The sequence below is a fragment of the Protopterus annectens genome, chromosome 6.part0 (genome assembly GCF_019279795.1).
Source record: "Protopterus annectens isolate FY-2018-M chromosome 6.part0, PAN1.0, whole genome shotgun sequence".
NCBI classification, from domain to species: domain Eukaryota; kingdom Metazoa; phylum Chordata; order Ceratodontiformes; family Protopteridae; genus Protopterus; species Protopterus annectens.
Window position 1 is genome coordinate 227,700,296 of NC_056737.1, and position 26,690 is coordinate 227,726,985.

At 39.5% G+C, this 26,690-nt stretch overlaps 1 protein-coding gene across 1 annotated transcript in view; it reads right to left on the reverse strand.

Moving 5' to 3' along the window:
• Window positions 1-26,690, reverse strand: part of LOC122803809 (extracellular calcium-sensing receptor-like) — a 276,909-nt gene that overhangs the window by 141,419 nt on the left and 108,800 nt on the right. The window contains exon 3 of the mRNA XM_044073495.1: window positions 19,942-20,169. Coding sequence (XP_043929430.1) covers window positions 19,942-20,169 — 228 coding nt within the window. The remainder of the gene's footprint in view (window positions 1-19,941; window positions 20,170-26,690) is intronic.

Consider the following 26,690-nt stretch of genomic DNA (forward strand, 5'->3'; position numbering starts at 1 on the left):
AATAAACAGAGTTCACTTTATTTAAAGATCAGCATCAACTCAATTTTCAGTTTTGAAAGCCAACAATGGCCCAGTGAAAATATTAGAAAATCATCTTTCTTGTGTGGAATGTAGACATGTAGACCTGCTTACAAGTCATTAGGTAGAAGCTTTGTAATTCAACTGAAGTATAATTCATACAGTTATTAACTGTTACTTCCTGATTCTAAGTTTGGCCAATGGTAGTATCTCTCTCTTTCTTTCTTCCTTTCTGCCTATCTGTCTCTCTTTCTTTCTCTCATTTCTGCTTGCAACTAGTCAGGAACATTCAACATTTCCTCTATAGGGTAAAGAACTTCCTCTATAGGGTAAGCAACTTCCTAAAACATGTAATGACAAAAGGGTGCTTGTCCACTTGAACTCTATCTAGGAATATAATAATCATGAGTTAAGGCTGCTAAAGATCTTTCTACTGATATTTTAAGTAGTTAAAATAAAGAACCACCAAATCTTCATGGGTAAGTGTCAGAGTACAAGGCACCTGAGGCAGTATTTTATAATACTGTGCTTGTCCCATACACAAATAGCAGGAGAGATCCGTGTTTGCTTTTTAACATTTGTTTACCAGGAAAATCCAGCTGGGCCAAAAGAACCCATTTTTACCGATGGCTCATGGAAAAAAGTTCCAAATATTTAAAAAATCAGCACAGTTAAAACTCAATAGTAACAAATAAATGCCTGGTATAATGCATGTACTTTCAGTTAAGCCAATGATATTAATATATACAGGGTGGAGTGCTAGTACAATGCAACTGAAAACTGAAAACAATGCAAGACTATAAGGAATGCAGAAATATAATTTTAACACCTACAAGAATTTAATCTGGAGGTGTTCGTAAAGATATTAAATGCAGAAAAGTGAAAGAAAATACGATTAAGATTTAGTTAAAAATTCATCTAGAGTTTGTATGGAGGCATCAGGTTTATGTTAGACCTAAACAGCAGAATTATGGAATTCCGCTTTTTAGCTACAGTGTAGATTTTTGGGGTTTGTAGATGAAGATGAGCATACCTCTTAGCCTCTTAGTGCAAGAAATCTAAACAAAGCCAAAAATAACTGGTGGTGCAAAGGATCAAAATCAGGAACAAATTTTAAACATTGCTCTTATAAACTTAGAAAGTTGATAGAATAACAGGTTTTGTGTCATTGTCTGAATGAGGTGAAGTCTGAAACTCAAATGTTTGCCATTAGTTAGTGACTTCAGTCCTTAATAATTTGCTAGAAACCACAAATTTTATGAGGAACAAACCAAAATATGATAAAAAAATCTGGAAGTTCTGCAAAAGTATGGGTAATTGAAAAGTATGACTATGAGTTGCCATCTGAGAGGAGGTGTCTGTTAGGGTGGCAGTTAAGGAGAATACTGAGCTAATCGAAGGAAGGACACTGAGGAAACTCGGAGCTATAATATATTAAGTATCCTGTTTTCTGTTTATTTTGTTATTTCTTTGTTATTTATAACACTTTGTGTACTGTGTACACAGTACACAGTACACTTTGTGTACTGTGTATTTTTCTAGCTAGTTTCACTGTGTGTGAGGTATTAACTGTAAATTGTCCACTTTTATTAAGCATCTGTTGGGTTGTTTGTTTCTGATAACTTGTTGCAGTTAAACTCTTTTTTCTAGAGGCTCCTTTAGCTGTTTAAAACTTTCATTTAAAGGCTCACTGCTGCATTTCAGCTGTGAGAAACATTTCTGCAGTTTGTTCTAAGTAGTGGGGATATTTGTAGCATTTCCATATTCAGGCTTGTATTTGGGCCTAGTGTTTGTGGAGGCTGTGTGTCTGAGCACATATTCATATCTAAAATTTGTTCATGGACTCAGACATGTCAACTAAAGTAGTCTTTATTCCTTTCAATATAAAGGTCTAATATTTCAGAATACATTAAGATCAATATAAAGGTCTAAGATTTCAGAATACATTAAGAACCACTTTTTAAACTGCTTGGTCATTACTTCTGTAGCCACAGTATCTACTTAAACTATGTCTCCTGCCCCTAAATGTATTAAATTCTCAGGGAAGGACATTAGATAACCCTTGTCACTATTATATATCATCTGTATGTCTGTCAGTGTGAATGATATTTTGGGAGAGCCATTGTCCTCCTAGATAATCCTGTTCTTGCTTCTATATAACCTGGCTCTGAGATTATGTTTACTGAAGCTTCAGTTTCTATCACCATCTTAATCACTTATTTTGTATCTTCATTGTGACTTCTGTTGTTTTTATTGTCTTTATTTAAGATGTGCACTCTTGCAACAACTTATCTCTCACTTTCTTAGCTTTCTGTTGTTAGTATTGCCATATGACATTTTCTTCACATTTGTCTTCTTAACTTCTCTCAGAAACCATGACAGCTTCAAATAAACAGAGTTCACTTTATTTAAAGATCAGCATCAACTCAATTTTCAGTTTTGAAAGCCAACAATGGCCCAGTGAAAATATTAGAAAATCATCTTTCTTGTGTGGAATGTAGACATGTAGACCTGCTTACAAGTCATTAGGTAGAAGCTTTGTAATTCAACTGAAGTATAATTCATACAGTTATTAACTGTTACTTCCTGATTCTAAGTTTGGCCAATGGTAGTATCTCTCTCTTTCTTTCTTCCTTTCTGCCTATCTGTCTCTCTCTCTTTCTCTCAATTCTGCTTGCAACCAGTCAGGAACATTCAACATTTCCTCTATAGGGTAAATAACTTCCTCTATAGGGTAAGCAACTTCCTAAAACATGTAATGACAAAAGGGTGCTTGTCCACTTGAACTCTATCTAGGAATATAATAATCATGAGTTAAGGCTGCTAAAGATCTTTCTACTGATATTTTAAGTAGTTAAAATAAAATACCACCAAATCTTCATGGGTAAGTGTCAGAGTACGAGGCACCTGAGGCAGTATTTTATAATACTGTGCTTGTCCCATACACAAATAGCAGGAGAGATCCGTGTTTGCTTTTTAACATTTGTTTACCAGGAAAATCCAGCTGGGCCAAAAGAACCCATTTTTACCCATGACTCATGGAAAAAAGTTCCAAATATATAAAAAAATCAGCACAGTTAAAACTCAATAGTAACAAATAAATGCCTGGTATAATGCATGTAGTTTCAGTTAAGCCAATGATATTAATATATACAGGGTGGAGTGCTAGTACAATGCAACTGAAAACTGAAAACAATGCAAGACTATAAGGCATGCAGAAATATAATTTTAACACCTACAAGAATTTAATCTGGAGGTGTTTGTAAAGATATTAAATGCAGAAAAGTGAAAGAAAATACTATTAAGATTTAGTTAAAAATTCGTCTAGAGTTTGTATGGAGGCATCAGGTTTATGTTAGACCTAAACAGCAGAATTATGGAATTCCGCTTTTTAGCTACAGTGTAGATTTTTGGGGTTTGTAGATGAAGATGAGCATACCTCTCAGCCTCTTAGTGCAAGAAATCTAAACAAAGCCAAAAATAACTGGTGGTGCAAAGGATCAAAACCAGGAACAAATTTTAAACATTGCTCTTATAAACTTAGAAAGTTGATAGAATAACAGGTTTTGTGTCATTGTCTGAATGAGGTGAAGTCTGAAACTCAAATGTCTGCCATTAGTTAATGACTTCAGTCCTTAATAATTTGCTAGAAACCACAAATCTTATGAGGAACAAACCAAAATATGATAAAAAAATCTGGAAGTTCTGCAAAAATATGGGTAATTGAAAAGTATGACTATGAGTTGCCATCTGAGAGGAGGTGTCTGTTAGGGTGGCAGTTAAGGAGAATACTGAGCTAATCAAAGGAAGGACACTGAGGAAACTTGGAGCTATAATATATTAAGTATCCTGTTTTCTGTTTATTTTGTTATTTCTTTGTTATTTATAACACTTTGTGTACTGTGTACTGTGTACACAGTACACAGTACACTTTGTGTACTGTGTATTTTTCTAGCTAGTTTCACTGTGTGTGAGGTATTAACTGGAAATTGTCCACTTTTATTAAGCATCTGTTGGGTTGTTTGTTTCTGATAACTTGTTGCAGTTAAACTCTTTTTTCTAGAGGCTCCTTTAGTTGTTTAAAACTTTAATTTAAAGGCTCACTGCTGCATTTCAGCTGTGAGAAACATTTCTGCAGTTTGTTCTAAGTAGTGGGGATATTTGTAGCATTTCCATATCCAGGCTTGTATTTGGGCCTAGTGTTTGTGGAGGCTGTGTGTCTGAGCACATATTCAGGGACATCTTGGTTTAGCCAAAGCCATCAGGCATTTCAGTGAGAGAGAATTGTTTGAGGTCATTGGCTGACTGAGGTCACCTGACTACAGCTTAGACTAAGCACCTCATTGGTTCTTTTGAGATTTTTTTCTTAAAAGCTGTCACAGGTTTCAACCTTCTGTTACCTAAGAAGTTCAGTTTTGAAAAAAAAAAATTTTTATCTGCTTTTACTGTATTTGTGTTTCTTCCTACCTTATTTTGCTTTTGCATCATCTTAAAAGTACTCAATTGTATTTATTACTGCTTGGTGTAACTCATTCTAAGCCTTTTAGTTTAAGCACTTGGGCTTCAGACCAGTTGTTTTACATTAAGAAGGTTTGTGGTCTGCACTGTAGTGGCAGAACAGGTAGCTTACATCCTTCTAAGTTGGGAACTGCTGATTGAGAGCTCAGTGTCTGTTATACTAAAAGTGTATTAATTCTGGTTTAAGCACTTCAGCTTCAGGCCAGTTATTTTACATTAAGAGGGTTCGTGGTCTGCACTCTTGTGGGAGGAGAGGCTGGACTCTGCCCTTCTGAGCTGGGAATTTCTGGTTAAAGACTTATAGTGCCTGCATATTTGAACTGCTTCTTACTGAAATTGGTACACCTTGTTTGCTGTAGCATAGACTAGATCCAGGACTGCTGAATCTAGCTTTGTTTGTATAACTTGAGCACTAATCCAGGCATTCTTTAAAGTATTCAATTGTATTTATTACTGCTTGGTAGTAACTTGATTAAAGTGTAGCTATCATTCTAAGTCTTTTGGATTAAGCACTTGGGCTTCAGACCAGTTGTTTTACATTAGGAAGGTTTGTGGCCTGCACTGTGGTGGCAGGACAGGTAGCTTACATCCTTCTAAGTTGGGAACTGCTGATTGAGGGCTCAATGTCTGTTATTCAAAAAGTGTATTAGTTCTGGTTTAAGCACTTGGGCTTCAGGTCAGTTATTTTACATTAAGTAAGGTTCGTGGTCTGCACTCTTGTGGGAGGAGAGGCTGGACTCTGTCCTTCTGAGCTGAGAATTTCTGGTTAAAGGCTTATAGTGCCTGTATATTTGAACTGTTTCTTACTGAAATTGGTACACCTTGTTTGCTGTAGCATAGACTAGATCCAGGCCTGCTGAATCTAGCTTTGTTTGTATGCTTGTTGTTTGTTTGCTTGTTATTTCCCTGAAATGTAATTCCACCTAAAACGCGGCTTTTCAGCTTCTGTGGATCCCTAGTGATATCTGTATTGCTTACTGTACTTATTTTCTTGTTTCACTTGAAAGAAAGTTACTGTTTGTCATTTTTGCATTTAAGTTACCTGTAACACATTGCATTTAAGTTACCTGGCACTTGCTCACTAAAGCAATTATATAAGTCAGCACTAAAAAATTAAAAGCACTACAAACTCCCCTTGAGTACCTTGTTCCCCATTGGCCCTTTTTTTCAATTTTTTGGAAATCCCAATACTATTCTAGCATGTCCAAAGGTCAGTTGTCAATCTCCTCTCCGGTCCATCTGGTGAAACTGGGAATCTTGAGGCAATGTTACAACTGCCTCATATACACAGACAACCCTCTCCTCCTCCCAACAAATTCCAACACATGTGGGAGATGCAACTATATAGCCAAACTGGAGGCTAAGCTCTCTCAACTCAGTACTGGCGTAACCAGTCAGGAGGAGAAGGAAACCACATTCACTACAATTCCAGTCTCACATAGACCTACCACGGCAGCAAACCAAACACATAAACACACAAAAGCATACTCGGAGGCTCTAAATAAAAATCTGCCTAAGCAGCAGAGACCTCCAAAGCAGACACCCAAGCAACCGCTACCCCAAAACAAAACACATGCAACACATAGCTCACAAAGCCAGTGTGCCAAACAGTCACAGCCCTTAAGGCTAAACAACACACCTGATACACTTGTAATAGGTGACTCTATCATCAGGCACACTGACGTCCCGCTCACCAGGCTGAACAAGGAGAAGGTCACGGTGAGCTACCTGTCAGGTGCTAGGATCTGCCACATAACACAAGCATTCAGGTCATTCCAAGGCAAGTACAAATATGACTCAGTCATTGTCCATGCTGGTGTGAATGACCTGAGACATACCTCACTGGAATACATGAAAAGAGACATATAGGAGCTCTCTGAGCATGTAGCCCAGGCCGGTATGACCCTGACCATGAGTAGCATCTTACTCTCACCAAGAATGATGCCACAATATGAAGACAAGATGATGATCAATTTCAACAATTGGCTTAAGCCTGGGATGACATGCTCGACAAGCCACGATGCTTCGCTAGGGATGGCTTGCACCTGTCACCCCTGGGCTTTTAGATATTGGCAAAGGCTCTTGCTACCCCCATAGTGCCTTTTTTAGGCAAGGCTCAAAAGACAAACCCACCTCCATAGGTATCACAAGGGATAAGAAACTAAGAGTAATGCTACTCAACGCCAGAAGTCTAAACCTCAAGATGCACGCACTCGAAACTCTCCTGAGCATGGAGAACATCAATATCTGTGCAGTAACAGAAACCTGGTTCAAGGCTCCCAAGAGCACCCCAGCACTACCAGGTTATACCTCATACCATGCTTTTTGGCCCCAAAACTTAGACCAAACCACAAAAGGAGGGGGAGTATCAATATTCGTCAAAGATACCCACACCTCCAGGTTGGTGGCACAGCATGAAGCATCAGAGACTATCCATGTGCAACTAACAGTGGGTAAAACTGCCTTCCAGTTTATAGCCTGCTACAGACCATCCTCCCAAACCCAGGAACCCCACTCGGCTTTCCTGAGAACACTGGAAAATATGAAGGTCTCTCCAAACACCATTATGTTGGGCGACTTCAACTACCCAAACATAGACTGGGAGCATTACTCTGGCTCCAACACCCTAGCCCAAAGGTTCCTAGAATTTATAAACTCAAATGTTATGGAACAACTTGTTACCACTCCCATAAGAGGGGAAAACATACTGGACCTGATCATCACCAGCATGGGGTCTCTATGCTCCAGACTGGAAGTGTATCCCTCACTGGTAAGATCAGACCATAAACTAATCTGACTGGATATTCACATCCCAACCCCACCCCCTGCCCAGAAAACCACAGTGAAAAACTTCTCTAAAGCAAATTTCGCACTCCTCAAAACCGAGGTGGAATCTTTCAAAGCCCCTGGGCCTGTGGAAAATACGGCCCAGACCGCAGAATCCTTTATAAATGCATTCTATGAACATCTTCAGGAATGCATGGATCATGCAATCCCAAATAAAACCAAGACCCAATCCTCCAAAGGCAGACATCCTGTCTGGTGGACCCCAGCCATAAACAAACTATACAATAGAAGGAGGAAGCTACTACATGATAGAGCAAAATCCCAAAAAGGGAAGGCATCTCTGATCAGTATTAGCAAAAAACTATGGGCACTCATAAAATCGTCTAAGGCCAGCTTCAAGAGAAAAATTGCACAGGACACTAAGGATAATCACAAGGCTTTCTTTAGTTATGTTAGGAACCTGGGTGGGAATTCCCAGATATGCTCAGAATTAGTCCAAAATGACAAAAAATACACCGAACCCACAGACATTGTCAACATCCTAGCTGACAGGTTCAGCGCAAACTTCTCCTCCCTCCCACCAAAGGGCAAATATCTATCCCAGCAGAGTGCTGCCCCTGACATCTCAGATGCTCAGGTAAGAGCCGCCCTCTCCAAAGCAAAAAACACAGCATCAATGGGACCAGACGGTGTCCCGGGCTGCGTTCTACATGAACTCCAAGAACAGTTAAGCCCAAACATAAAACCACTGTTCAATCTCAGCCTTACTACAGGATATGTACCGAAAGAGTGGCGTACAGCAACAGTGGTCCCTCTCCACAAAGGTGGTGCCTCAACGGATCCTGGAAACTATCGCCCCATAAGCTTGACTAGCTTGGTCTGCAAAGCTATGGAAAGGATCATCATGGACCTCATAAATAAAGATATTGGGGACCTACAGACACTGGATCCTACCCAGTTCGGCTTTGTTAAGGGCAGATCCTGCCTCTTAAACCTGGTCAATTTCTTTGAAACAGTCACCAAGGCCATTGACGAGGGGAAGGTGGTCCGCACAGCCTACCTGGACCTCGCAAAAGCCTTCGATACAATACCCCACTCGGGCATTATAGATAAGCTCACCAGCTTAAATATAAACCCCTATGACACTAGATGGGTTGCAAACTGGCTCAAGGACAGAACCCACATGTTAATTGCTGGAGCCATGTCAGACTCCAAACCAGTTACAAGTGGCGTCCCACAAGGCTCAGTCCTGGGACCTCACTTGTCCGGTATATATTTCTCGGAGGTACAGGCCAACACGGAAGGACTGTGGCTGACCAAGTTCGCAGGTGACTGCAAACTGGGTGCCATAATCAACTCTCCAGCCGACACAAGCATCCTCCAAAAGGGCCTCATAGAAACAGACAACTGGTGCCAGAGCCATGGCCTCAAGCTAAACGCCAAAAAGTGTATAGTCATCCCCTTTGGCAAAAACAAAGTGCCCACAAATTACCACGTAGGTGGTAATTCATTAAGTACAGAAGAAGTAATTAGGGACCTGGGGACCCAAGTTGATAGCAATCTCTCATTTGACAACCACATGGCCAAAGTGGTTAGAAAAACATTTTATATAGCCCACCTAATCATGAAAGGATTCACATCTAGATCAGGGGAGGTCATCATGCCTCTTTACTCATCCCTCATCAGGCCCATAATTGAGTACAATGCCCCTTTTGGGATGTACCTTACCAGACACCTGCAGCAACTGGAAAGACCCCAAAAGTACCTCACCAAGAGGATCAAAGGGCTCAAACAGATGCCATATGCTGCCCGGTTAAAGAAACTCCAGCTCTACTCAGTGGCATACCGCCTGTTCAGAGGCGATCTGTGCCTGACGTATAAAGCCATGTCCAACCCAGAATTAATGGACATGCTGCACCTCAGAAAATCCAAATCCCATCGAGCTACATGCTCAAGAGACTTGAACCTCAGCACTGAAATAAATAGGACATGCTGGAAGGACAGATTCATAACCCAGAGGCTCCCTTCACTCTGGAATAAAATCCCAGTCCAGGTTAGGCAGAGTCCCTCATTGACTCTCTTCAAGAAGAATCTTGATGAGTTGATGGGAGATCATAGGTTTACCCCGGGTATCACTTCTGTGTCACTGTTAAACAGAGGCACAGTATACTAACCTCAAAAAAGGGCATAGCAAAATTAATTTAAAATGGGTGGCGAAAGCCAAACACACTCTGGCTAGGCTTATAAGGGCAGATAGCATAGTATGAACCTATGAACCTAAGTAGAGGACAACCAGAAGGTTTATATATTATGTTATGTATAGTAATTAACTATAAGTAGGTGAGGTGATGGGGAAGTTCAAGCCACTTTAATGCTTTGAATGCTGTGTAGTAGTGGGTATAGTACACTGAACTAGCTGCAAATGTTGCTACATTATTATAGCATATTTCCAGTTTGGATTTTAGCAAGGTCTATCATTTGGTAAAGATTGGAGATCCATATAGGACTGAGGGTAGGAAGCATCTAGTAGTGAGGGCTGTTTTAGTGGATGTATTTAGGAACTGTGTGAATATAAACTATTTTAATTTTTTGATGAGTTTTTTATATTGTTTTGTGTGTGAAGATTGAAATCAAGATTGTCATATAGCATAATTTCTAGCAGTTTTGCGTGGGAGACTATTTTGATTTCTGAGTTGTTTAAAGGTAAGATTTTAATGTTAGTTTTGTCTTGACTGTGTGTTTACTTGAAGAATAGGCAAAGCTTAGTTTTCTTTGGGCTGAGAAGAAGTTGGCATTAGTTAGCCAGGTCTATAGATGTGAAGAATTCGTGCATGATTTCAGGAAGATTATTAGAAGAACATAAAGTGTGGAGTCATCCACATATTGGATAAGATAAGCTTGACAGGCGGAAGTGTGGAGATTATTGATGAAGATAAATAAAAATCCTCTTAAAGCCCTATCTCTATACTTTGATCTCATACAAGTTACTGAGACGCGATCTATGCCTGGCATACAAGGCATCCTCATTTTCAGCTCTGATGGACATTTTACACATTCACAAAATGAACATCATCAGAATCAATACATCCAAGGATTTAAATTTTGCTTGCAATATAAATAAGACATGTTAGTGAGACAGATATGTGTCCCAGAGGATCCCCATGCTCTAGAACAGGCTTCCCATCCATATGAAGCAGAGTCCATCCCTAACCCTATTTAAGCGTAACCTTAAACAATGGATGGAAAATTGGAAATTCACTGCAGGTCTGGCCCCCCCACTTTCTGACAGAGGCAGATAGTAATGCCCAGACAAACATAACCTCTAGAAACTTCCTAAATGATATAACCCCTCCCAATAAAGACCCATGATACATGGGGAGACAATTGGGTTGGTTTGCACAGGTACGCTGATCATAGCCCTGGTGGTCATTAGCCTAGTATATACCTATATTAAAAAGGAGATTGGAACCTTGTGGCACTCCAGTGTTGTTGAGCAGGAATGAGGAGAGAGAGCCTTGTTATTTTACTGACTGTTTTTTATCAGATTAGTAGCTGTGGAACAAGCTGGGTGCAGGAGGGGATATTCCAATGATTGACAGTTATTGCAAGAATTTAAGGTGAAAGATTGTATCACAAACCTTAGACAGGTCAAGGAATAATGAGTAGACAAATTTTACCTGAATCCCTTGCTCTATTTACAGTGTCCAGGAAGGTCTGTAAAGTGGAGGTTGTATTCATGAGAGGAGTGTGTTATTATAAATACACTTACTCTCAATTTCCTCAAAAAGGGGATTGCCTTTTTTAGAACAATAAAAACTGTAGCAGAATATGAAGATTGTTAACCATGTCTCATTCATCACTCATTATCCCATAAAAATCTCTAGGATGCTGTGTGATGGTATTCTTAGCCTGTTTATGTAAGCTATAGAATACTTCATGCACCATGGCCAGAACTCATTTAGCCTTGAAAAATGTATTTCTCTTTATTGTTAGTCACTATTTAGTTACATGGATCTTTTGATCCCTTTATGCATAGTGGCATTAGTAATATAAATAAACAGGATGCCCCAATTTTGAATGTACCTTAAAATGGCCAGAATAACTGCCTGGGATTCATGAATATGTCTCTTTATCATGTTGTCAACTCAGTGGAGTGTGGTGAAGTGATGCTATGGGATACAGAAAACAGGTGTCAGGAGAGGTGTAATAAAGTACATAGAGTACAGCATGTTATGTCTGGCTGGGCATCCTAAGTTCATCAGTGAAATGCAGTTATTAAACAGAATCTTACTGGCTGCATGGTTCCAGTTATGGTGCAAATGACCAAAGTTCTACAAGTGGCCTGAGCACGAGATGACAGACAGGAAGGGCTTTAAGTTAGTTTCTGATGTCTGCTTGCCCATCTATGTGTGAAGGATTTGGTCAGTACTGCTGCAGAAATTTCATCTGAGAAAAGGCAGACAAGTGCAGTTCCTGTAATACAAAACTAACCCAGCAAGCAGAGTATAGTGCATTAATTAAGTATTGCAGATGGTTGAAAGCATTCACTTGTACTGGCCTGTCATAGTGGGCATTTTATAGCACTTTCCAAACTGTGAGGAAAGGAGTGGAAACCTTCAAAGAATCTCATAACACACAATACTTGTGTCTCACTCTTTCTGAGTATATTAGGTTTTTACAGGTTGGTGAAATGAATGAGCCAATAGAGAAGAGTCTTGATGGTCATAGTAGGGGGATGAACCAAAAAAAATCATATTTAAAAACTCTTAAATTGATGCAGTATGTACTTCATTAACTACCAATCATCATAGATGAGAATCCTTTCAGACGAAGTTAGAATAGCATGTGAGCCAGGGCCGAGTGTAGGGTCCATGGCCTATGTGAAAAATCAATATATGATCAGCTGAAAAATTGCCTGACTGCTGCTGATCAAGAACAAAAAGCACCTACAATTTACTCACACACACCAGACCACACTAAGCATTTTTGAAAGCAAGTAAGCCCCTCCTGCACCCCCCCCCATTTGGGCAGCAAGCCCTCCACATTCACATAGAGCAGAGGAAAAAGAAACTCTGCAAAGCAGTGCACAATGTTCTCACATAAACAGTGATCCTACAGTAACTGCATGTCAAGAATATGACCTACAATCAAATGATAATTTAACCACTTGTGTTTAAGCAGTGAAAACCGAAACAACTGATTATCAATTACATGCAGAGAAGCTATAGGTTTCAGACGAGACAGCTGCATGCAGAGATAGGAAGCCACATAGTGGCCAGATAACTGAAACCACTGTCATGAGGTGGTATACAGTAGATAGTTTGTTGATCACTGACAGTGTATTTGAGTGAGGTGCCTGGAATTCTGACTACAGACTACCTGTGTACAGATATGGGCGATGCTCTGAATACTGATCATAGACAGAATACAAGGAAGGGAATGCTGGCACAGAATACTGGTTGCTGACTTGTCAAATGAGAAGGGTGGCGGGCACAAAATGATTGGAGCCACAGCAGTCCACTCACTGACAGTTGGGGATGGGCAGAGAAAGGATTCTGGCAGATGGGGGGAACTAACATGTTTATAGGTTCATAGGTTCATAGGTTGGTACTAGGCTATCAGCTCTAAGGCCTATGCAAGCCTAGCCATAACAATTCCCTGGATATTTCTTCCCACAATATTTACTTCTCTGGGCCCCTGTCTAGCAGGGCGACTGACATAATCCCTGGGGTGAATTTCCTATCTCCCATCCAATCATCAAGGTTCCTTTTGAAGAGGGCCAATGAGGCGCTCTGCTTGACATGTATTTGCAGTCTATTCCTGAGTATGGGGAGTCTCTGGATCAGGAACCTATCCCTCCAGCACGTTTTGTTCATTGTGATGATAAGGTTTAGATCCCTGGAACGTGTGGCTCTGAGGGATTGGGATTTCTTTAAGTGGAGCATGTCCAGCAGCTCAGGGTTTGACATAGCCTTGTATGTTAAGCAGAGATCGCCTCTGAGTAGATGATATGCCACAGGGTATAGCTGGAGTTTTTTTAGACGGTCAGCATATGCAATCTGCTTTAGGCCTGTGATTCTTTTAGTGAGGTATTTCTGTGGCCTTTCCAGCTGTTGCAGATGTCTTGTGAGGTACATACCAAATGGGGCATTATACTCTATAATGGGTCTAATGAGGGATGAGTATAGTGGGACAATGACCTCCTTTTTTCTGGATGAAAAGCCCTTGGTGATGAGGTGTGCCACATAGAAGGATTTCCTGACTGTTGTGGTGATGTGGTTATCGAAAGTGAGACCACTGTCCACCTGTGTCCCTAAGTCTCTCATCACACTTTCGATGTTTAGTGTCCTGCCACCTATGTGGTAATTCATGGGTACATGTTTTTTTTCCAAAGGGGATAACTATACATTTCTTGGCATTAAGCTTAAGCCCATGGCTCTGGCACAAGGCATCTGTTTTTTGTAAGGCCCTTTTGTAGAATATCCACATCATTTGGGGATTCAATAATGGCTCCCAGTTTGCAGTTATCTGAAAACTTTGTTAGCCAGAGTCCCTTAGTGTTGGCCTGTACTTCAGAGAAGTAGATGCCAAACAAGAGTGGTCCCAGGACTGAACCCTGAGGTACTCCACTTGTCTGGAGCTGGAATTGGAGTCGGCTACTTTTACAGTCTGGGTTCTGTCAGTAAGCCAGTTGGCAACCCATTGAGTGACGTAGGGATTTATGCCCAGCTTAGTAAGTTTATCTATGATTCCAGAGTGGGGGGTGGTGTCGAAGGCCTTGGCTAAGTCCAGATAGGCTGTGTGGACCGCCTTACCCTCATCCACAGCTCTGGAGACTGATTCAAAGAAGTCAGTCAGATTCAGGAGACAAGATTGGCCCTTCACAAACCCAAACTGGGTGGGGTCTAGTGTTTGAAGGTTGCCAATGTCTTTGTTTATAAGTTCCATGATAATGCGTTCCATGCCCTTGCAGAAAAGGCTTGTCAGACTGATGGGATGGTAGTTCCCTGGATCCAAGGCAGATCCTCCCTTGTGGAGCAGGATAACTGTAGCTGTGAACCACTCAGTGGCTTGAGATGAGGCTATGATTAAACATGACACTTAGGTGAGGTGCCAGTTCATTTTGTAGTTCATGTAGTACACAGCCTAGGATGTCATCTGGTCCCATGGATGCTGTATTCTTGGCTTTGGACAGTGCGGTTTCTACCTGTGTAGCAGTGATTATCGGAATTTGGCAATCTTTTGGTATTGAGATGGGCCCTTTAGGGGGTGAGAGGGGGGTGAAGTTGGCAGTAAATCGATCTGCCAGGATATTGGCAATATCCTTGGGATCAGTATATTTAATGCCATTCTGTTGTAGCTCAGAGCAGATCTGAGCATTGCCATTTAGATTCTTGACATAACTATAGAATGCCTTATGGTTGTCTTTGGAATCTTTGGCAATTTTCTTTTCGTAACTAGCTTTTGACTATTTTATGAGGGATCTCAGCTTCTTACTGAGGCTGGTGAGGGAATTTTTTGCATCCTGGGATTTTCCTCTTTTCTGCAATAGTTTCTTCCTTCTGTTGTATAGTTTGTTTATAGCAGGAGACCACCAGATTGGCTTCCTTTTTTTTGGAGAAGAACATCTTGGTTCTATTTGGGATGGCACGATTCATGCACGAGTGGATGTGCTCGTACAGTGCCTTAGTGTAGGATTCTGCAGTCAAACTTCCAGATCCCGTCTGTGTGGGTGTTGTGAAGTTTGTCACTTCTGACTTCAGTAGCATGAAGTTGGCTTTGGAGAAGTTTTTTAAGGAGGTTTCTTTACTGGGGGGTGGGGGTGGGATGTGTATGTCAAGGGTGATTTGCTTATGGTCAGACCTGACCAATGAGGGGGTGACCACTGGTGTGGAGCATCTATCTCCCATGTTGGTAATGACCAAGTCTAGGATATTAGAGCCCCTGGTGGGACAATGGATTAGTTGATCCAGGACGTTGGAATTTATGAATTCCAAGAACCATTGGGAAAAGTAGTTGGTACCCAAGTAGTTTTCCCAATTAATGGCAGGGTAGTTGAAATCACCCAGTATTAGGGTGTTTGGTTGTATCTTAATATTTTCCAGTATGTTTAGAAAGGTGTAGTGAGAATCTTGGGGCATGGTGGGGGATCTGTAGCAAGTTACAATTTGGATTGCAGTCTTACGTAGTGTTAGTTGCACCTGGAGAATTTCAGATGCATTGTATTGGGCAACTAGCCTGGAGGTGTGAATATCCTTGGTGAATATGGACACTCCTCCACCTTTGGTGTTTCGGTCTTGGTTTTGTGGCCGAAAAGTGTGGTAAGAATAGTAGCCTGGTATTGCAGGGGTGCTCTCTGGAGCCTTGAACCAGGTCTCAGTTACTGCACAGATATCGATGTTCTCCATTTTTAGGAGTGCCTTGAGAGAGTGCATTTTGAGGTTTAGACTTCTAGCATTGAGTAGCATTACCTTCAGATTTTGCATGCTTGTATCTGTTTCGGTGGTGGTTTTATCCTTTGAACCTTGCCTAAAAAAGGCACTATAGGGGTGGCAAGAGCTTTAGCCAGTAACCTGAATCCCAGGGGTGACAGGTGCAGACAATCTCTGGCAAAGCATCATGGTTTGTCGATCATGTCTTCCCAGACAGACAAATACTGGATCCCCTTTGAATGACACCAGAAGCTTAGCCAATTGTTGAAGTCAATCATTTTGTCCTTATACTGTGGTATCATTCTGGGTGAAGGCAGGATGTTACTCAGGGCTAGGGTCATACCTGCCTGGGTCACATGATCCAAGTGCTCTTCCATGTCTCTTTCCGTGTAGTCCAGGGAGGTACGTCTCAAGTCATTCACTCCAGCATGGACAATGACAGAGTCGTATTTGCACTTTTTATGGAGTGACTTTAGTGCATGTGTTATGTGGTGGGTCCTGGCACCCGACAGGCAGCTGACTGTAATTTTCTCCTTGTTCAGCCTGGTGAGTGGGACATCAGTGTACCTGACTATAGAGTCACCTATGACTAAAGTGTTGGGTACATTGTCTTGCCTTAGGGGCTGTTGTTGGGTGGCACACTGGTGTTGTGAGCTATGTGTCACTTTGGTTGTGACTGGTGTTTGTTTGCGTTTCAGCTTTGGAGGTACTTGTTGCTTGGGCAGGTTAATGTTAAGGGCCTCCGCATATGTGGGTTTAGTGTTGCTATGTGTGGGTGTTGATGGTGTGGGTTTTGAAGGGCTATGAGTTGCTTGAGGTGTAATGCAGGTGTTAATCTTCTCCTCTTGACTGTCTAGCACAATCTTGGCCAGAGAGAGCTTTGCTTCCAGTTTGGCTATGTAAGTGCATCTCTCTCAGGTTGTAGTGTTGGGTGGTAAGAGGAGAGGATTGTCTGTGTACATGAGGCAGTTGCTGCATTGCCCCAGTATGCTCAGATTCACCAGGTGGACAGGAGAAATCACTGGAAGCTGACCCTTGGACATGCTTGTTTAGGTGCTTTTTTGTAAAGTTTAAGAGCTGTTTTCCCTTACTTTTGCAAGGTACTTTGCAATTATAGGCTGCTTAGTGCCTATGATTAATTTCTCCTTATTGACAAGAAGAGCTGAGTGCTTGTATCAGTTTCAGGCTTTCTAGTGCTTTCCAGCAGCCAGCAGATTCTAGAGCAAGTGCTAGTCACAGGGGTTCAGATTTTAGTGCTACTACCGAGAAACCAGCTAGTTTTAAGGGAAAATTTGAAGAGCAGACTTTCTGGCACCTGGAATAGTTTAACTGTAGCCTTGCACTGCTGCACGATGTGAAAAATGTGCAAACACACACGATTTTAAGCCAGAAAGTTGAAAGGGATAGAAATCAGCCCAAAAAGGCTAATAAAATTACAATTTCAGAGCTGGAAACCACTCCGCTAGCATTAGATAGGCAGTACAATGTTCACCAGTCCCACTGGTAGGCAGTAGGACTTCCCTCTACCACAGCAAGGTCTGGATAGCTCTGAGCACAGAAAATAAAGTCCTGAGACAAGCAAAGCTGAGTGTGTAGTCCTAAACAGTAAATGCAATTAAAACTCTACAAAATTAGCAATTTAAAACTTTTTAAATGAAGCAAGGCAAGTGCACAACTGAAAAACGATTTAAGAGGCAGTAACACAGCAGAATAAGTAGCTAGTCTACATATACAGAAAAGTCTATATGTACAGAAAAGCAGCTAAAACACACAAACACTTCAGATGCAGTGCAACCCAGAGCACTTGGGTTGTAGCAATATTACGGCAATTACAGTTATAATAAATACTCTAAAATATACTCTATATTTCCAAAATGTTTGAGAAGCACAGTCAGAACACAAGGAGATTCAGGCAAAAATGTTTTTTTTTTTTTTTGAAAGGGGAAAAAGGAGAAATAGAAGGCCTTATCAAATGTCCTCTCTGTATTAGGTAGAATGAGCTAATGACACTAGACTGGAAGGAGTGTCCCAGATCAGATTTACAGTAGGGGCGGGCAACTGCAAAGCCACCAAGTATAACAGCAAGACACCAACAGGGAGGGAGAGTGGGAACAATACTAAAGCTATTAGCCTACAGACAGTAAACACTACAGAAAGCCACAAAATAAAAATTTTTAAACAGATAAAGATTTGTAAAGATACAGAATGCTTTTAACTGCAAACAAATCAGTTACCCGTGCAGATTAATTAATATCACTAAAATACACTCAAAAACTAAGCAGCGGGCAATAAAAGTGCTATATATAAATTCATAGCTGGCCTTAGGCATAGGCCAACTAGGCAGCTGCCTAGGGCGCCGCTCTAGCAGGGGCATTTTTTTCAGTATTTATTTGGTGTAGGTAGACCAGGAGGGGGAGATCCAGGTGGTTTTGGGGGGGTGCCATGGAGCCCTTTTGCCTAGGGCACCAGTTGACCTAAGGCCGCTCCTGTATAAATTGCTAGAAACAATAATCAGTATAAATAATTGAAAAAACAGGATACTTATATATCTCAGCTGAATTGTAGTCAACACCTCTCATCCACTCTACTCAGTGTGTATAGACAGAAACCCTCTCAAAGTTAGGGCTTAAATACCAGAAGAACAACTTTTTTTTTTTTTTTTTTTTACAAAAACACAAAAGAACCAGCCCCCACTAGCCAGCAGCCAATTAACACAATCTAGCCAAGGTAAAGAAAGGCTTCAGCCAGTTCAAGATGGCCTGTTCATGTGCTTTGAACAATTACTGTATAAACAAACAAGCCCAGAGCCAACAATTCTGTAACACTGATCACCACAGGAGAGGGCTGGGTACAGCCACTGGCTGCCAGTTTTGACTGCAAACAGTGAACCAGTCATTTTTAAAAAGTTGGGGGCATAAACGCCAATTGCCATTGGGTAGGAAGTGGGGTTAAGGATGGTGTTACATGTCAGGCTCAGGAGAGTTTGCATGAACTTAAAGACCTACAGGGGCATCTACTGCTGGATGATGGTCAGCATATGTTAAGCATATTAGGTTTGTGTGATACAGTCCACTTAACCCTCCAACAGCAGAGGAGGTGTCTATTCTACCTGTGACATATAACAAGGAATGTTTTGCATACATTAGGGCAGTTTGGGTAGACGTATGTGTGGTATGGGGGTGTCTTTCAATCAGGGTTCAGCATTATATCTGTTACCCCTGAACTACAGTTCAGAGAAACTTGTTGCACATATTTACAGTGATATCACCAGTATATCATTATTTGCACATTTCCTGGTAAAAATAACTTTTAGCACCCCAGTACTTAAACTTGTGCCATTTGTAAACAGAAGTCATGGCCACTTTATCCTGTCTCTCCACACTCTTTCTTCATACATTAAGCTGAAAAGAGATATACAGTGTGGCTTTTAAAGGTAATAAGAATTTAAACAGTTACTAATAAAGCTTCAAAGGGGTGATGTCTTCAGCTGACCATTAAAGCAAGTCCAGTGGGGAAAATAAGTATGGTACATCAGCCTGTAACAAGTCTTTTCATGTTAAACACATTGCAGTGATTTGCTTGCTTTCTTTAATGTAAAATGAAAGTTGTAAGCATTTCCCTTCCAGAAAATATATGTATATAATAGTATTAAGCAATGTGATACACACTATATAACAGCAATAGTAGGCAATGTTCACTGATTATAAACTACAGAAAAGAAAGGCAATTTTCATGCAATACAAAAGGAGTGTCTAAAAGTTACTCATGCCGGTTCCTTTGTAGTCCTTTAAAAAACTAATGATTCAGCATTAAATGATATAATCTTAATAAAAGTACGGGATATGACTGTTAAAAATAGCAGCAATACTTCTGCAAGAAAAGTACAGCTGAGAAGTTTCTTAGAAGTGGAAGAACTCGCAAGTGAAAGATATATGAATTATCGGAGATGCCTTTGTGAATAGCTGACTTGGATACAGCTTTCTTCTGTTGGTGATAATAAAATAACTGCTTGTAATAATTTCCTAATATATTATTCATCAACTCTAGTTTAATATGCATCTTATATGTTCTTCAAAGTGTAATTCATGCATTCACAAAACATCTAACCCATCTGTGTAATGATAAACTTGATATATTTAAAATGACAAATGAAAATTTTTAAATTACATCATCCTTAGAAACCAACCTTTCCATGGCCTTCATTCCATACTATAGTAGGCACATCCAAAGTTAATTTTTTATTATCTGCAGCAACAACATCAAAGCGGCCAACATCCTGATACTTGAATGAGCCTTCCATTGTTACTTGCCAGTTTACTATGCTGAAAATTGCTGGAGGATCACCATTTATATCAAAGAATACTTCCTCACCATTTTTATTCTTAAAGTGAGTATTTTTTATATAGTGAAAAAGCTGCAAGTAGAAAAACAACAGTTTAAAATGATAGCCTTAATATTTTTTTCTGCTATTTTCCATCATTATATGGAATAATATAGTATAGTATAGTATAGTATAGTATAGTATAGTATAGTATAGTATAGTATACAATAATGGCTTATTGTTATTAAAAAATGAGCATATCCCAATAGAAGAAAGAAAACAAGTCTGGTTGCTTAACTGTTGTTGAGTGGTTGGATTTTCTATTACGATAAAATAAAAAAATGATCATATTAGAAGGACAGAACAAAATAAGTCAGGATACTCTGCAAAAATCTGTAGAGATAAAAGGTAAAATTTTGCTACCAGCAAAAATGTCCATGCTTTTCACATTACTTCTCAACTGTGCAGACTAACAGAGTGTCCCTCATTCATATATTTGCCTTGTCCCTTGTTATTCTTGCACTGTTGACACACTTTCACAACATATAAATAATTAATGAGAAAGACAGAGGCAAACCAACATTGTATGCTCTGTACTATGCCAGCTCCCTAGCAATGTACATCAGTAAGGTACTCCCTAGCACTATATTGATGTGCTATGGAAGCATGAGGACATATGTGCCATGCACATGCACAGTACATCAGTACATCAGAAAGCCGGTGGAAGAGCATTAAAGTGACCTTATACAAAAGCATTATTTAAAAAAGGTAAGCAAATTCTTTCTTAAATAATGCCATTGTATAATAATAATAACACACTCAGCCCTTGCAATTAAACAACACCAACCATGGGCAAATCCTGTGATACCCACACCCAGTCATTTGTTACTGCTATAGTACAATATAGTATATATCAATTGTGCTAAAGTTATGCTTTTCAGATTTACAGTACAACTAAGGGCTTTAAAGACTTCTTGGAAACACAATACTGTAACTATATATTTTTTTCTATGCACAACATTTAAAATATAAATAATTTCTCTAACCAAAGCTATGAGCTTTATGTCTGGAGCACTTCTACTGTGATTGATTGATTGATTGATTGATTGATTGATTGATTGATTGATTGATTGATTGAGTTTATGTTTGGCTGACCAGGTTAGTACCACTAGGTCTGTGGCACTGCAGGGAGATATAATGTTGCATTCATAATGACTGTAAGACATGGAAGAAATTTTCCTGCTCCAGTGGTATGTGGGAAGGGTGACACAGTGGCAGAGAATAGTGAAGGCATCAAAAGCAATGTCTTATGGGGAGAGTCCACCTTGAGTGCTGGCAGCTTAAGCATACAGAAATTGCTGGAACTGGATGTCAAATCTCCAAGCGTGGAGGATGAAAAACTTTTATGGGTAAATAATCCAGAAAACTGATGATAATAATGCATTATAAATAAAACAGACTTTGCAAATTGCACTAAACTGTATAAAATAAATAGAAATAAATTAACTGAAGAGTAAGAGTTTTCTTCTGATGTGAGTCAAGCTCCTCAGAATTGTACTCAGCACCATTTGGTGAAACAGAATAATATCCTCACAATACTGGAAGTATCGCTATAGTAATATCAGAAGGATTAAGTGAATTCTGGCAAAAGGAAGCAGGGGCTACAGTATGTCAGCATCTATGTTCTTTTTCACACACTATTACCGCTCAACCTGGGGAGCAGTCTGCAACACTGGCAAGCCAGGTATGTAACAGAGATGTTTTTTGCTAAGATTTCAGTTTGTGCAACCAACAGCCCACAGGGACGGATCTTTGGAGAGCGTTATGCAACCATTAGATACTTCTATTCCTCAGGATAGGACTACTATTTATGATTTGTATTCAGAGAATAAGGAGACATTACAAACTCTGACACACAATTTTGGTACAAAGAAAGTGAGTGCTCCTGGGTCTCACTTTGCTTCATATAATGTACACATAAATAAAAGTGCTATCAGGTTTGTCAGTACTTAACCAAAACTAAGGACAACTTAGGAATTTGGATTGAGGGATAGGAAGGGTTAGTGAATTTGCTTATTGAAGGTGGAATTCTTAAGCATGTTTCTAACTAGTTGTTTGTGGGAAGCAATTGTTGTACAGTTAGTTTTGCAGGTCAGCCCAAACTAAGTGTTTTATGTAGGAATTTAGGGTATTTTACAAAACTCATATATATATATATATATATATATATATATATATATATATATATATATATATATATACACATATATATATATATATCACTGCTACTCTATTGGCTAGTCATTTGGTCAATAGGTTTGTTCAAGAAGAGTTTAATTTGAGTGCGTGCGATGTGAAAAAAAGGATGTTTTTATCAGAAAGTGTTAATATTTGATTCTTATGCTAAGAGTTTCAAATATACCAAAATGTTTTGGCATTAGGGGGTGCAAGTGTGTGTGTGTGTGTGTGTGTGTGTGTGTGTGTGTGTGTGTGTGTGTGTGTGTGTGTGTGTGTGTGTGTGTGTGTGTGTGTGTTTGGTTGAGCACAGAATATTGTGTGTTTGCATTTTCAAGTTAGAGTGTTAGAGTAGGGGACAGATTCTGTGCTGTGCATGTTTGTTGCTGTATGTGGTATGTAACTGAGTGTCTTGTGTAGGGGTAATATTATAAAAAGGGGGTTTCTAAGGTATGGTGTAGGGTTGACTTTAGGAGCAGGGTTAGGGTAGAATAAATTAGTAAAGTGGAATAGAAAAGAAAAATGACTGAGAAAGAAGTGAATATGCAGTTTAGAGCTGATGAAAATGCCATTAATTATGTAACTTTATGGTGCTGCAGTAGCATTGTCGCCTCACAGTAAGACGTTGTCCTGTTCGATTCTCAGCTAAAAGCATCTTCTGTGTGGAGACATGCGTGAATGGGCCTACCTTCGTTGAAGGTTGTGCATCAGGGCTGGCAACTCGGTATGCAAAAATCTACTGCCAATCATTAGCGGACCGGAGTTCCGCTGTGGCGACCCCTAACCGGGAAAAGCCGAAAGATACAACATCTGGATGTCTGCTGTGAAGCAATGCAAAATAGAATCACAAAACTGATAAAAAAGACAAATGGACTGGTAGTATGAAGCTTGGTTTGATTTTGAAAGGTATTTAAAGCAATCTAATACACTTTCAAATGTATTTATTTATTTTGTTAAACTCAAAAGGGAATTTTATATTACTTAGGACAGCCCAAAACATCTTGTAATCAATATGATAAAAGAAGCTGGATCATTGTTGAGAGAGGAAATGTTTGAGGAGAAACTGTGTACCATATTACATATATTGTAGTGACAATGCACACTATTGGTTTGACTATGTAAAAACATAATAATATGCAAAGATGCTGAGGGAGTAGAAACTAGCTTGGAAAATGAAAATTCTGAACCAAACTATTGAGCAGGAGGGGGTTGTACATGACACAATTTGAATGAATAAAAATGAACAAAGTATGTTATGAAATAAATGAAAAAACGAAAATAAATGCAAAACCACTGTACAAAACAAAAACGGAACGGACTCCTTGCACCAGCAGACCACCAAATGTTAAATTCTAAACGCAAATTTATTATTTTAACAAGCGTTTTCACCACAAAACAGTGTGGCTTCTTCAGAGAAAGATAAATTAGACAAAAGTCTCAATGCACGCTCAATATAAATAATGAATACAGAGGAAATGACATCACATTAGTGTAGCTTCCTTTTCAACTAGTTTACAAAAATATTAAAATACATGAATCTAAACATAAAAATAATAAAGACCAAAAATGGCATGTTATAATAAATTAGATTCAGTACACAATTAAATTATATAACCAAGAAATAGAAACTGTTATGCTGTTTTTAACAGAAATATAGTTCCATGCCCTTTATTACACTAAAAGTCCATCCATTGACACAAGAATAATAAAATACAAATCAAACTAAAAAACAAACCTAAGGTACTATATATCAATCATGGTATACAAGAAATATATACCAAGAAAACAATTATATGCAATCTACACTAAATAAAAAACCAAAATTGACACAATTAAATGGCTGTATGTAGATCTATCAGAATAAAATACAGCAAGGTGTCACCAACTGTGTAACAAACAAGCAAGGTGCACCCAATATATAGAATGGTTGTACTACCTAAAATAACTTCTGAGTCTCAAAACTGCAGAGATATTACAATTTTCATTGAGACCCGGATAGCAGAAAGCATCCGTTCTCAACTGCCACTCCAACTCCCTGGTTTCCAAAAGCAAAGGAATAGGGCCCCCCCGAATGTTAGCTGTTACTTGGTCAATGGCCATAAATGAAAAACAATGGCCTGGAAAGTTGTCTATATGTTTGGCTAAGGCATTTGTGTCAATTTGGACTTTTAGTGTGCTACACTAATGTGATGTCATTTCCTCTGTATTCATTATTTATATTGAGCGTGCATTGAGACTTTTGTCTATTTTATCTTTCTCTGAAGAAGCCACACTGTTTTGTGGTGAAAACGCTTGTTAAAATAATAAATTTGCGTTTAGAATTTAACATTTGGTGGTCTGCTGGTGCAAGGAGTCTGTTCCGTTTTTGTTTTGTACAGATGTTATGAAATAAAGTAAACATATGCTATTTGCTTTATTCCTAAAATATGTGTAATGCAAAATAACAACATTTTCAAAACAGTAATAAATATGAGATATTAGAGTCTAATGAAGGAATGGGTGAAGTAAATGAAAGTTGGAAGAAAATACTAATAAAAAGATAATAAGACTGTTAACGAAACAGAGAGTAAAAGAAAAAGGGAAAAATGTAAACAAACAGATAAGCTCACTTTTTTAAGTCTTAATATAAGTAGTATGAAAAATGAGTGGATAACAGGCAACATTTTGCTATGTGTAAAAAGCAAGTGATGATATAATTTGTTTAACAGATATATAATTTATTAATACAAACGTGGAATTTGTTTAAATCTTTATGAAATCGGGTGGTAATATGATCATTTGATAAAGATGACCATTTTTTTTTATTATCAGGGATATGAATTTAAAATTATAACAGTGACAGAAAGAGGTGCAGACATTATGTTCACTCTATAAAAAATAAGAGGAATTTTTTTATATATTGCGTGCATATACTCCTAGCAATATTACTGGACAGCTAACAGGAAGGAACGAATCATGCAAATGTATTTATTTTCTTTTTCAACTGAAATATAGATGGAAATTTTTAACTGTAATTTCAGCAAAAAAAAATTGAATGATATTAAAATGATGTTAAAAGATGTAAACAAATGTGGGATAAAGGGAAAAAGCAAAATAGTAAAAAAGACTTGTATCTGTATTTTGGGTAGAAGAGAGACCCCGGGATTCATGAAGCTCGGCGCAAGGCCGGCGTAAGGGCTGTGCCGGCGGTGCAGTGAATAGCCGGCGTAGTAGCGCCATATGCATAGTAATGAGAGCGCGCCGCAACCACAGACACGTGCGTAGTGTATGTGAGCGAGCACAAGTAGGATGCGTCCGGAGGCGTGGCTAAGCCGGCAGGCGGTGAGCAACCTAATGTGCTGACTGTCACGGTCCGCCCATAATAGTAATGGCAGCAGCCAGGGCCCATGCAGAATGAAACGCACGTAGAGTATGCAACATAGTACCCGTCCCAACTAAACGGAGAAGCAAATACAACCCACGAAGCCCTAAGTGTACCCGTCCAAGGAGCAAAGGATATGCTTAAGACCGCGTTTGTCCCGCAATGCACCGTCAGTGGTCATACCCAGAGAAGGTGTACCGCAGCATGTCAGCGCGCTGCACCGACATAGGAGTAGCGACTAAGGTTACAACCTGTCCCACTTTGCGAGGGGCAGTCCCTGCATGGGCAGTTGTGTCCCGATAAAAAATATTAAAAATGGCAAATGTGCTAAGATTGTAGGACATAATGATATCCCGTATTTAATGTAATGGTTGCATGAATTGGTTATTTCTGTAACTGAAATATCTCAATGTCACAAGAAACAGAATAAGCAACCAAACTGTCACAACAATAAGCTTATATTTAGGCAAACAAGTGAAGTTCTATGCTATATAGTGACCGTGTGTATGTGTCGGCCTGTAAAATCAGATGTGAGTCCCGAAAATATCCCACCTTGGCAACTGGAAAAGGTGGCAACCCCAGTAGCGACATGGGCATGGTCACCAGGGTTACCAGCTGTCCCAATTTGCCATGGACAGTCCCTCATTGGACAGTTGTGTCCCGGCAAAAATCGAAAAACTGGCAAATGACCTGAGATTCCCTGCCAAAAATATTCCCGCAATATACCTGTAATAGTAGCATAAAACATATATTTTGTATATGAAACACATACATGGCATAAGAAACTGAATAAGGAACCCAAATGCTAACAGAATAAGCGTATAGTATGGCAAACAAGTGAAGTTCTGTCAACTCCACTTGCCGTGGGTATGTGTTGTCCTGCAAAATCCGATGTTTCCACAAAACATGACCCACTATGGGCATTGGAAAAGGTGTCAACCATAATGGTCACAAGCAGTAGTGAGAGTACATAGCCGGGTAGCTGTGTCGACACAACAACAGGAAGGAACCAAGATAC